This window comes from Corvus hawaiiensis, chromosome 17 (assembly GCF_020740725.1).
Source record: "Corvus hawaiiensis isolate bCorHaw1 chromosome 17, bCorHaw1.pri.cur, whole genome shotgun sequence".
Taxonomy (NCBI): domain Eukaryota; kingdom Metazoa; phylum Chordata; class Aves; order Passeriformes; family Corvidae; genus Corvus; species Corvus hawaiiensis.
The window spans coordinates 7,760,375-7,772,730 of NC_063229.1; the positions used below are offsets into that span (position 1 = coordinate 7,760,375).

Sequence of the window (12,356 nt, forward strand, 5' to 3'; positions counted from 1 at the left end):
CGTAAAGGAGTGTGACCATCTCCTATCCTCCCCTTGGTACTATTACTGGAAAAGTGGAAAGCAAACCTTTTATGGAATTTCCAACAGGCCTTAGAGATTTGTCTGCAGCAGGAGAAACCTGCATTCTTTGGGGGAGTTGCTGCTGTGGTTAACCAAAGGAAAAGGGAGGCCATGGGCTCTGCTCACTGTACTTTTTCTGGTGACCAAACCAGCATTTGCTTGTTTCAGTGGTTTTAATTTATACACTGCCAGTTTGGGGGTTTTTTTTTAGCTTCTTTTTTAGCATGCTTTATAGGACCAGTATTACCCTTCCTTCAGGTATTAAGACCCGCATACTGGGGTGAACAGTTGTCAGTTGTAGGGAAATCGTGAGCACTGTCTCTCCACTCCAGTCTTTCTAAACCATCATCACTTTAGCTGCCCTGTCCAGCTTTGCATTCTTCCTGGAATTTACTGCTTCAGAAGCAAGCAGCTCTCCATACAGAGTGTGCATCACCACAGTGTCTCTTTTATGAGTGTCTAGCAAAGGAGCATCCCATCAAATAAGATAATTTGTCGCGGGAGAGAAAAGTTGTGTTTGGTTTGTCTTTACTATTTGCAGTACCTCAACTTTTCTGACGTGTAAGGTCTGGAGAAGTAATGGAGACAAACATTTTCCTGCAAAATCATTTGGTGTTACTCTTGGGGTGGGTTTTTTGTTTTGTTTTTTTTTTTGTAATTTCTGTGGCAGCACTTGGTGTCTTAGAACAAGTGGCCACGTAAGTTTACCTGTTTTGCCAGTTCTGAAGTGTCACCTACACCGTGCAGAATGTACCTGGGTCCCACATCTCTTTCCCTGCTCTTCAATAGCTGCATTTCTGCCACCTGTGTTCTGAATTCAAGACAATTTTTTGGTAACTGTTGTCTACAAAACTGGTTGCAAAGTGCAGGATGGCCTTATTTCTCTAATAATTATTCTTAAGTGCTCTCAAATGAAAATTCCAACCCCAGCACCGTTGTGGGGTTGAAAGTGCCTTCGAAGACTGCACTGCTTTTACCATTTCATTCATTAGTGACCACAGACCTGTACTGCAGGGTTTAGGAATGCACTGTCCACTGCTCAGAACTGTGTTAAAGTGGATTGAAATCCAGATGTGAAAATAGAGAGCAGAAAGATGTGAGCTGACTGGGAAGGGACATGAGCAGTGCCACTAGAGGTCAGCCCCAGGCCAGGGCTGGCTGCTGCAGCCAGCTCAGTCTTCAGGGGAGAATGGGAATTTTTCTGCCACAATGAAGAAACGAGCAGTTCTGTGTGGTGCCTTGGTGCACACACACTGTCAGTGCTTTCTGAATTTTGTGTGGGTTTGTTGGCGGTCAGCAAGAGCTCTTTAAATGCCAAAATCTGCATAAGTTATTAATGTTTAAACAAAGTGTGCAATCAGTTCACAACTGTGCTATGCAATTAGGAGAAGTTGCTAAGTAAATAATTACAATAGTCCTGAACTTGGCATCCTCTTGGGACAGTTACGACATCTTTGGGCTTGTAAGTGCTGGAACACTGTGGAATAGAAGATCGTGAATTGCTGCAACCGCTGCCTTAACGCTTTCTCTTCTATTAGTACAAGGTGTTTTAAGATGTTTTGGTCTTCCCAGAAACCACAGAGCAAAACCCTCTGGTTTTGCTTTGAGAAAATGTGAATTTATGGCCCTTAATCATGCAGCAAGAACCTTGAAAACTTGCCTAAGTAGTCTAAAAGCTTAGTTTAAAACAACAACGAAAAAATTTAACTTGAGCCTATTTCAAAATCTGACTTTTTTAAAAAGAAAGCTTTAGAGGGCCGGTTCTGCCAAGTGGCTCTTCTGAGTCACACTGGAGTCCGTTACCAAAGAGCCAATTCCTTCCTGTGGCGGAATAAAAGTGGAGCCCTTTGTAATTAACTTTGTAACTTGGTCCTTCTCACCTGTGCCTGCAGGTGTTCTGTGTTTATGTGCTGTCCATACACACAGCTTCTCTTGCAGTTATATATTGGGTGGTTCCTCTGTACCTTTTCTTCCTAGAAATGCCAGTGAGGAGGTTGTCCGAGTTGTAAAACTGTGTTACGCAAGTCTGAACCCACCGCTGTTTGTAGCAGCTTTGCCCCAGAGTTTGGGGGGGTTTTGGGATCTCCCCTGGAAGGGCTGATAACACCCCACAGCTCCTGCAGCTTCTCAGCATGGTGGTCAGTAAGGGAAGGTCATTTCTCCGTGGTCTTGCTGTGACAGTGTCTTTAGGAATGGGATGAGTGTGCTGCAAGAATAGAGGGCTTGGATTATCGTTTCTCGTCCTCTGCCATCTGTATTTGGTGACATTACTACACACAAGGTGTCCTGTCCCTACTCTGTGTGTCTGCAGCTGTCTGTGGTCTTTTTCACACATCGACTAAATTCTGCTGCTGGCTGTTAAACAGAAGGAAATTTGGGAAGTTTGTTGTTGTTTGGGAGAGAGGGGTAAATGGCTACTGGTGAACTCCTTTCATTACCGTAAAGCAGCTCTGGAAAGTCACTTGGGAAGCAGCGGAGGGGCTCAGTGAGCTGTACGCTGCACTCGGGTGACGGCTGAGCTCTAACTCCTTGTTCTACCTCTGTCTAGTTACACACGGTGTGAGTGACCTGTCCCGGGCGCTCCGTCCCCGCATCCCGCGGGGCTCCGGCGGAGCGGGACAGCGGCTGCAGGCCCGGGGGGAGCGCAGCGGCCCCTTCCCAGGCTCTATTTTAAGCAGACATTTACTTTCCCAGCCTCTTCTCCGCCTGGATCCCTGCCCGGGGCGGGGGACGGCGGGGGGGTGGGATGTGTCTCTCTCCCCTCCTTCATAAAAGGGCCCCGAGGCGGGGGCCGGACTCCGGGGGTTTATTTTTGGGAGCAGCTCCTGGGATCCGATGGCCTTGTTAGGGCAGCGCTGACCTTTCTCCCGGCGGGGGAGGAGAGCGGGACGGGACGGGGCGGGCGGCGGCGGCCGGGCGGGGGAGAGCGGCCGGCTCGGGACCCCATCCCTTCTCCGCCGCGGGGACCGGGACCCCCATCCCTCCCTCTGCCGCGGGGGCGGCTCCCCGGGCGGCCCATGCCCGTGCCCGCGGGGCAGGTACCGGCGCGGAGCGGCTGCCCCTACGGGGGGGCCGGGGCTCGGCCCGCCCCTCTCCCCTCCCTCTCTTCCAATTTCTCTCTCCTCCCGTGCCCCAGCCCCTCGGCCGGGCCGGGCGAGGCAGGAGCGGCCGCTCCCGGCGCCCAGCCCGTTCCCTCCGGGGATGCGGGAGCCGCGGAGCGCTGCCCCTGGGAACGCTGCCCGGCTGAGGGGCACCGGAGGGCACCATGAGCGGCGGCAGGTTTGATTTCGATGATGGAGGCGCCTACTGCGGGGGCTGGGAGGGGGGCAAAGCCCACGGGCATGGCATCTGCACCGGGCCCAAGGGCCAGGGGGAGTACTCAGGCTCCTGGAACTACGGCTTCGAGGTCGTGGGCATATACACGTGGCCCAGTGGCAACACCTACGAAGGCTACTGGTCCCAAGGCAAGAGGCACGGCCTGGGAATCGAGACCAAAGGACGGTGGGTTTACAGAGGCGAGTGGACCCATGGCTTTAAGGGACGGTATGGCGCGAGGCAGAGCATGAGCAGCGGAGCCAAGTACGAGGGTACATGGAACAATGGCCTGCAGGATGGCTACGGCACCGAGACCTACGCTGACGGAGGTAAGGGTGGCTCCAGAGGGAATGGGAGGGGGATGAACAGCGTCATACCCAGCCTGTGACAACAGAGGTTTCATGTTTTGTCCCTGCTGAAGAGGTGACCTGGCCCTGTCCCCACTAGTGAGCTCTAGACAGGCACAGTGTCCTACAGTGAGCCAATGGGGTGCTTCAGTCAAGAAGGGGAGCTTGGGGTGCAGCCATCTCGTCAAAGTGTGCGTGCCCGGATTTTCCCAGTTGGATGCAGCACACGTGGCTCACTGTCTGCGGACACGAGGGAGGAGCAGCAGGAGCATTGCCCCAAGCTGCTCTTAAGTGCCTGTATTGGTAGTTAACACTAAGCAACTTGATTTTGTGTGGTCTTTGACTCCTGGTTCCACGGGGAGTGGTTATTGCAGCTTCTGGCTGAACCAGCCCACAAAGTCCCAGCTGGTGCATGACCGCAGCGAGCCGTGCACTCACCCACCAGGCAGCGAGCTGTGAATGTCCTCATGTCAGATATAAGCCACCCACAGCATCACAGCATGCTTTCCCTATGCATCAAACACTGCCTGCACGCCTCTGATGGGCTGCCTGCACATCTGCTTTGCCAAAGAGTTTTGAGTCTATCTGAGCTGTTTAGAATATGTAGTCACACGCCTTTCCCCAAAATATATCCCTTCAGTTATTTGGAAGCTTTCAACCCTTGCTACTATACAGCTGCACCACGTAGTCAGATATTTGTTGTGCTCTGTAAATGTTTGGTCTAATTGTGTTCTTGCATTAGTGGCAATTCTGGGGTTAGAAACATTGCAAGAATTTCTGTGCAAGTAATTTTGTAGCTCTGTAGCACGGTAATGTTCCGGGCTGCCACATTTAGGATAGCTAAATAGAGAGGGTGATTTGAAAGAAATACCCTTCAAAATACGGATCAAAATTGCATCTATATTTATCTAGGACAGGCACTGGAGTTAGTTTATAAAGCAAAATACCCATAATAATATAAACCTTCAGAATGAAAAGCATCACATTTATAGGCATTAGAAAAATGGACTCATTCAAGACTGGCTTTCAGGGCTATGTTTTTCTTAAGTATTTCTCAATGAGTTGTGTGGGTTTGTGGCTGACTTTAAGCCTGGGAATAGAGTCTTGAAGTTGACCCATTTTCCTTGTGCCCTTGGATGTTGGAGGTACAGATACGAACTGACACATCCCTCCCTCCAGCTCCTTAAATTTTCTCCCCTCTCTGTCCTGTGGCTGTGGAATGGTTTAACAGGTGGAGGTTGCGTGGCCAGTTCGGTGCACAGAACCTTCACGTGAGGCCAGAAGATGTGTAGTTGACATGGAAGATGTGCTCTGATGAGTAAAGAGCAGCAAGCAAGTAACTGTCAGCAATGGCTGCCGTGGGGAATTTCATTCTGGAGATGTCAAGGTCTCCTTTGAACTTGCACAGTTGCTTCCTTGCTGCTTCCTAAAACGCAAATCCTTCTAAGGGTGAAGGGCTTCTGGCATTCCAGTTAATGTTCTGGGGGAGAATTTTGGTTGTTAAGATTTGACATACGGGTTTGATTAGATATTAGACTGAAAGCTTGGGGCAGAAGAGCGGGAAAGATGAGCCAGTGCTTTCTCCTGTAAGGATATAGAATATCCTGCTTCTGTCAGCACAGCACTCCCCGGGGTGTTGTCCCACACCCAAGAACGTGCCAGCTGCATGATCCTTGGTGCCACTCGAGGCTGGCAGTTTAGCCCTGATCCATGAAGATGTGCCCTGCCAAAACACTGAGCTCAGCCCCACGAGGCTCACGAGGGTTGTACTGGGGTGCCCAGCGGCTGCTCCGTGTGCTGGGTCATCATACCCTGGCTGATGTGAGCTGTTCATTCAGTGCATGAGCCTCTCTGATGGCACAGGAACATGTAGAAAACTGCAGCCAAAGCCGGGGATCACCATCCAGCTTCCCACCTGTAGGACAGGGGTGGAATGGTCTCACTGACCTGCAGGACCTTTCCCTCTTTTGTCTCCTCACCTGCACACAGTAACCACCTGCAAGATCCAGATGTGGCCAGACTGCTAATGGGACCTGTTAATGTTTGAATTTGAGGTTGCCAAGATAAACATCTGGAAAAGCTTTGGATATCTGCCGTCCCTTGAGTAGGGGACACGATTCCCAAGTCCCTTGGAAGCCAGCCACACGAGGAAAAGGGTTCTGGGAATGTGCAGCTCTTGCCAGGTCGTCAGAAACTTTAGGTCATGGTTGGGCTGCTTGCAGATTTCGGGGAAATGTAGCTGATTCTGATGTTTTAAAATAGACTTTAACTTTTTATATATGCATATATATATAGACATACATAAAAATTCACGTTTTAAAATATACTTATAGGGTTGTCTGTGTTTGAATCTTGTGTCTGGCCAAGATTGGTGGCTAAAAAAAGCCCAAATCTGGAGTGAAGCTTTTTGAAATCCCATGTAGATTTTTGGTGTCTAATAAGAACCAGGGTCATGGTACAGTTCCGCCTAGGCACTGTGTGGGTTATTCACTCTCTCCCCACTACCAAAAGCCTATTTTTGTGAAAGCTATGGAAAACTTGATGGCTTTAAGGAGCCTTCTGTAACATGGATTGAAATCAGCCAAGGGGATCAGAGCCCCTGGTATGGCTGGGCAGATACAGTGACATTCTGATATATTTCTTTGGGCATCCGAGCTGGATGTACCTGTGTGTGCTGCTGTCACCAGGGAAGAGCTCAGAGCCCTTACAGGGGCAGAATGCCTTGGCTGAAGCAGACAGTGAGTGGGGTTGTGGAAGGTGTAGTATGAAGGAGCTCATTGTTCTGCAACATAAGACATGAGTAAACATGTAGCTATTTGGCTTTGCCTGGTGAGTTTTGTCCATGCTGTAAGGAAGGCCTCATTTTTTGGATGTTTTGTACATTTGACTGTGAGTCAAAACCCTGAGTCAAGTCTTACTGCAGAAAAAAAATCTCACTGCTAATGGTGAATTGTGCTGCATACCCATGATCCACCCCAAAGCCTGTCTTTGCTGTACAAATAACTGCTTGTATGTATCTATATGGGGGGAAAAAACCTCACTTGCAATCACAGCAGGCTAAACCCAACTTATTTTTGATGCTGCAATTTGTTCTTTAGGGTGCTAAGGAAAACAGTAGTGTCAATTAACCACGGGGAAACAATTAGACCAGTCAGTGATCACAAGACCACAGAAGAGGGGAAAAGAAATGCAGAAGTGCTTTACTGGGGAGATGAAATGAGTGATATGGAGCAGCACAACTCCTCCCTGTGGCAGGGCAAGCACAGTGGAAAGGGGCCTGGACTGGGACAGAAGGAGCACCATCCATGGGACTGTGGCTGGGAAAGGAGGAAAGGGGCCCGGGAGAGCCACGATGGTGCTGGTTTTTGTCTGCTGCCTCTGTGCCAAAGCTCCTGCCTGGCTTAGTGTGACCCGTGAATTAATACAGTGAACTTTTTTACCTTTCTATGTGGTTTTCTTTGCCTTTCTTTTCCAGCAGGACCCACCAGACAGTACTGCTGGCACCAAAAAGCAGCACTCAGTTTTTGCTGGCCTGTCCTGCACATGGTGCTGTGCATTGTTTAAATGTCCCTGGCCACTTACACTGAGTTCTAACCCGCCTGTCATCGCAGTATCTGGCTGACAGCAGGGAACTGTAGGGCAGGGATCCGATTTGAGCTGTGTGCATTATTTACATAGTTGTTTGTATTATTTACATTCATCACTAATTATATGGGAGCCTTGAGACAGGCTGGGAAGGGGAAGTGTGTCACTGCTGGGGATGGGATCTTGCTGCCGGGCTGGAGGGCACTGGGAGCTGAAGCATTTGCATTTGATGCAGGCATGCACCATCCCATCCTGCTGCCAGGGTGAAGCAGAGGGTGCTCCCACCCCTTTGGAGTGTTCGGAGGTAAAGGCTGCACGGATGTAATTTCCATCAAACCTACAATTTAATCCTTCCTGTCCTATGAAGTTATCCTGGCAGCATCCCCTTGTTGGGGCTGTGCAGAGGTGATGAATTGTATTCCTGGGGGCTGCAGAGGAACCGGTGGTTTTTGTCATTAGGACAAGTAAAAATGCAGCCAGTAAAGGATTATTGAGGTCCTGTCCCACAGTAATCACACCCCAGTGGGATGATGTGACTCTGTCTCACTGCCCTGATGAATCACCAGGGCTGGGGAGGCTGGGAAGTGGGCTCTGTCCCATTTTCATCCTAAACAGAGATTTATTTGTTCCACATCCATTGCTTTTTAATTATTTTTTGCAGAACCTCAGATGCCTGTGAGCTCGTGGCAGCCTGGCTGACAGCTCTGTGCACTGCCCGTCCCCCCTTTCCCCTTTTCCAGGCTGTTTTGCTATTGGGGTGTGGTGGTGGCTCGGGGACGTGCAGCCCTGCTGCAGAGAGATTTTGCACAGCCCCATTTTCTCCTGAGCTTACTGCACTGGGCCGTGTTGGTGAGGCAGGGCTTGGCTCTGCTCAAACCTTGCGTGCCCTGACGCACGGCCGCCGGCGCCTCCAGCCGCTCCCCGCAGCCTCTGGCTCCGCTCCAGGGGTGGTTTATGGCCCTGCCCTGGCACGAAGCCTCAGCCAGGCAGGGAATGGTAGCATGACACGGACATGGCAGTGCCTGCTCACCCCCGCCTTGGCTGAGCAGCCGTGGGCAGCACCGTGTCAGTGCCCTCCGTTCATCCAGGCAAGGTTGGCACCTCTGGTCACAGGGATGATGTTGCTTGTGCTGGACCAGCTGAAATCAGGGAGCAGAGACCAGCTTGCAGAGCTGGTGTTGAACCCTGTGTTGAGGGTGGCACTCCCATCCCTGCTCCCTGGAGACCCACTGTGCCATGTGGCTTTTCCCACCCAGCTGGCTCTGGTGCTGTTCAGGGGGACAGGGGGGCTGGGGATTTGCTGGAGTGCAGCAGCTGCTCTGGTCTGACCCCTGAGGAGTGGCTGAACCCCCTTAACCTGCAAGACTTTTCCAAAGTTCCTTTTCCAGGGAATTAACATGGCAGCATTATCAGCTGCAGCCTGATACGTGTGAAGTTGTTCCCATCCGAGGAGAAGGTCTCCAATGTCACCCTGATCATGTGTCAGCCCTTCCCGCTGGCTGGGTGGGTGGGATGGAGCACTGACCTCATCAGGGAGGGACATGGGGCACTATGGGGGTCTCTCGAATTTCAGTTTGCACTTGGAAGACTCATCACCATTTCACAGACAGGGATTTGGGAGCACGGTGAGGAACACGCCCCGATGCCTGGGATCTCCAGTGATGGTCCTTGACTCCAGGCTCGTGTCCAAACCCATGCTTATTTTTCCTTATTTTTCCCTCGCAGAGCTTCAAGCTCTGCCAAGAAAATGGGCAATGGCCCCTTGTTCTGGCAAATGGCTCCCCATGGCTGGCTGCAGTCTGCAGATACTCTGTACTACATGAATCCCTACTTTTTTTGTAGGGGAGACCAACTGTTCATGGGGACCCCAAAATCTCTGTGTTGCAGGGTGAGTAGGGGCTGGCTTGGGGGCAGCTCACCCAGGGCAGCAGCTGCTGCTCACTCGGGCACTTCTTGTCTTTCCTGGCCCTCAGCACTGTAAGTTAACACTCCACAGGCGGGTCCAAAGAGGATTTCAACGAAACCTGAAGCTTGGGGGGAGAGATTATGCTGCAGAAGTAGCCTGGGAGACCGTAAAATATGCACTCCCACAATCGCCAAAGAAGGAACTGGATTTGCTCCTTGGGGAGCAGGGTCATCCCTGGGCTCAGTAATAGTGTCTGAGGGGGGAGATTAATGCCTTGAAGATGGGTCACCCCCTTCCATCTCAGCCCAGCCCTGGCTGAGCCTCCCCAGGACCGCAGGAGTGCTTGCTCTCCCAAAATCATGTGTCTTCTGGTAGGTCACTGCTTTTTGCAAACCAGGTTTAGGACAGATGTCAGTGAAAATACCCCCAGCACAGCTGACCCTTTGCTTACATGAAGCAGTACCTGGGAGAGTAAATTAATAGAGTGGCCTTTCCAAAGGCATTTGTGCTCCCCCATCACCCTCTGCCTGTGCCCCAAGCTGAGAGAGCTGCTGGCAGCATCTCTTCCACAGGGTGCTGGTCTGGGGTGGGATGGCCCATTCCAGGACCTGTAATGCCAGGAGCAGAGTGGAATGCTGCCTTGTTTTGGGTGGTTTGCTGGTTTCTGAGGCAACTGCATCTATAGACTGACAAGGGCCAGGCTGGGAAAATGGCTCATCCCAGGCTCATCCCATCCCATCCCATCCCATCCCATCCCATCCCATCCCACCCCATCCCATCCCAATCCACAGGGCTCAGAAATGCTCTGACCTTCCCTGTGCTGGCATGGTGGGTGTTATGGGTGAAGGCTGTCTCTTGCCCCACCAGCCCCCTGCCCTTCCCAGGAGCTCTTCTTGTGGGGCTTCTGATGCAGCTAATTTAAGTCTCTTGACATCCTGGTGAGAAAAGTCAGAGTGGGGGTCTCCACTCTGCTGGAGCCTGCAAGTGTGCTCACCTTTGGGATCAGGGGGTCTGGAGAGGAGCAGTGTCCCAGTCCTTCAAGGTGTCACTGCCAAAGTCCTGCTGGTCCTTAGCAGGGTCCTGTACCCAAGGTGCAGCCCTGGCCACGGTGAACACAATCCTCTCTTTGTCTCCCATCATCGTCTGCCCTCTTGAGCTGGGTCTGGAGGAGTGTGGTGGGGTGATGCTTTTGGGGGCAGAGCTGAAGGAACCCCACAAAGAGCTGCTTCTCTCCTCCCTTTTTTGCCCATCTCTTTCTTTGTGCAGTGTGGCACAAGCCTTGATCTTGGGAACTCAGAGAAGCCGTATGTCAGCACCAAGGAGATGTGGCTTCAGGTACCAGGGCAGTCAGTGGACATGTGGGATCCTAACTCAGGGGTCTAGAGATGGTCCTGGCAGCCTGCAAGTGGCAGACTGCAGAACAGGCTGAAAGGGACTGTCATCAAGCGAAGGAGAGATGTGCCACTCCAGCTCAGATGCCCGCTGGGGCTGCTGCCACCCTCTGCGCAGCCCAAACTCCGCCCCTCGGGGCTGCCTCCCACTCCCTGCTCTGGATGCAAATCCAGATCCCATACAGTAAGTGGCTTTGGGTCTGCACCAGTGTCCCCTGGTGCCTCAGTCCCTTTCCAGCGAGCTGTCACCTGCCAGCAGAGCCTCTTGGGCTGGTGTCCTCTGCTCCCTAGGCACTGATGCTTTAACATGTGGGTGAGCACCAGTGGGGTTGGGGTCAGTGCAACCCCACAGCTCACCTCCCTTTGCTCTCCCAGGACCAAGCTGCTTTCTTACCCTGCCCCTCTTGTCTCCCGCAGGCACGTACCAGGGCCAGTTCACCAACGGCATGCGGCATGGCTACGGCGTGCGGCAGAGCGTGCCCTACGGCATGGCCTCCGTGGTGCGCTCCCCGCTGCGCACATCCCTGTCCTCCCTGCGCAGCGAGCACAGCAATGGCACCCTGCCCCAGCAGGACTCGCCCGCCGCCAACCCCGAGAGCCTGCCCCTCTCGCCCACCATCACCCGCGGCGGCTTCGCCCTCAGCCTCTACGCGGATGCCGAGGCCGGCAAGCCCAAGAAAGGGGGGCTCTTCCGCAGGGGCTCCTTGCTGGGGAAGCTGAAGAAGTCCGAGTCCAAGTCATCCCTGGCCAGCCAGAAGAGCCGTGTCAGCTTCCTCAAGAGCGAGAGTGGGATCAGCTCGGCTGCCAGTGACGCCACCTCCACTGTCAGCCTGGGCGAGGGCGCCGAGGGCGAGGAATACACCCCCTTTGAGTCCGACATCGATGCCACCACCACGGAGACCTACATGGGCGAGTGGAAGAACGACAAGCGCGCTGGCTTCGGCGTCAGCGAGCGCTCCAGCGGGCTCAAGTACGAGGGCGAGTGGCTGGACAACCTGCGGCACGGCTACGGCTGCACCACGCTGCCCGATGGCAAGAAGGAGGAGGGCAAGTACCGCCACAATGTCCTGGTCAAGGGCATGAAGAAGCGTGTGATACCCCTCAAGAGCGCCAAGATCCGGCAGAAGGTGGACAGGAGCGTGGAGGGGGCTCAGAGGGCTGCGGCCATCGCCCGGCAGAAGTCAGAGATTGCAGCATCCAGGTGGGTGCTTGGAGCTCCAGTGCCCAGGTTCCCGCGGTGATGGTCCCCATCCCTTGTGTTCAGGAGCTGTCCTTTTTCTCATCCCCTCTCCTGTCCCCCTGCAGCCCTGGTCCAGAGGGGAGGTGCTGGACAGCAGGAACTGTTGCCAGCCCTGGCACTCAGCAGGACAGGGAGCATCCTGATGCTGTGCTGGGCTGTCAGAGCTGCTGGGCATTGTTGGGGCAGCATGAGAAACAGTGGGGTTTGATTGTGGTAAATCCAACAGGCTCGTGAGCAGCAAGGTGTGTCCCAGACAAACTGGGGCTGCAGCAGAACACAGCTTGGCCCTGGCGTGGCTCTGTGGGGAGTTTGTGGGATGCATTAGGGTTGTCAAGTTTAGCAGCTGAGTGTAATTGCTCCACTGTCCCTCCTGGGATGGAAGAGAGAGGAAATAAGAGTGGCTTCAGAGTCTGCCTGGAAAGGGCAGGGGAAATTCTCCTCCTCCAGCTCACATCCCTGCCTGTGTCTGAGCTGTGTTGGCAGCATGCTCCCCCTGAAGCATTCCTGCCAGT

General features: G+C 53.0%; 1 protein-coding gene across 1 annotated transcript in view; it reads left to right on the top strand.

Moving 5' to 3' along the window:
• The first annotated feature begins 2,971 nt into the window (after positions 1–2,971).
• Positions 2,972–12,356, top strand: part of JPH2 (junctophilin 2) — a 31,811-nt gene continuing 22,426 nt past the window's right edge. The window contains exons 1-2 of the mRNA XM_048322061.1: positions 2,972–3,704; positions 11,022–11,805. Coding sequence (XP_048178018.1) covers positions 3,326–3,704; positions 11,022–11,805 — 1,163 coding nt within the window. The 5' untranslated portion in view covers positions 2,972–3,325. The remainder of the gene's footprint in view (positions 3,705–11,021; positions 11,806–12,356) is intronic.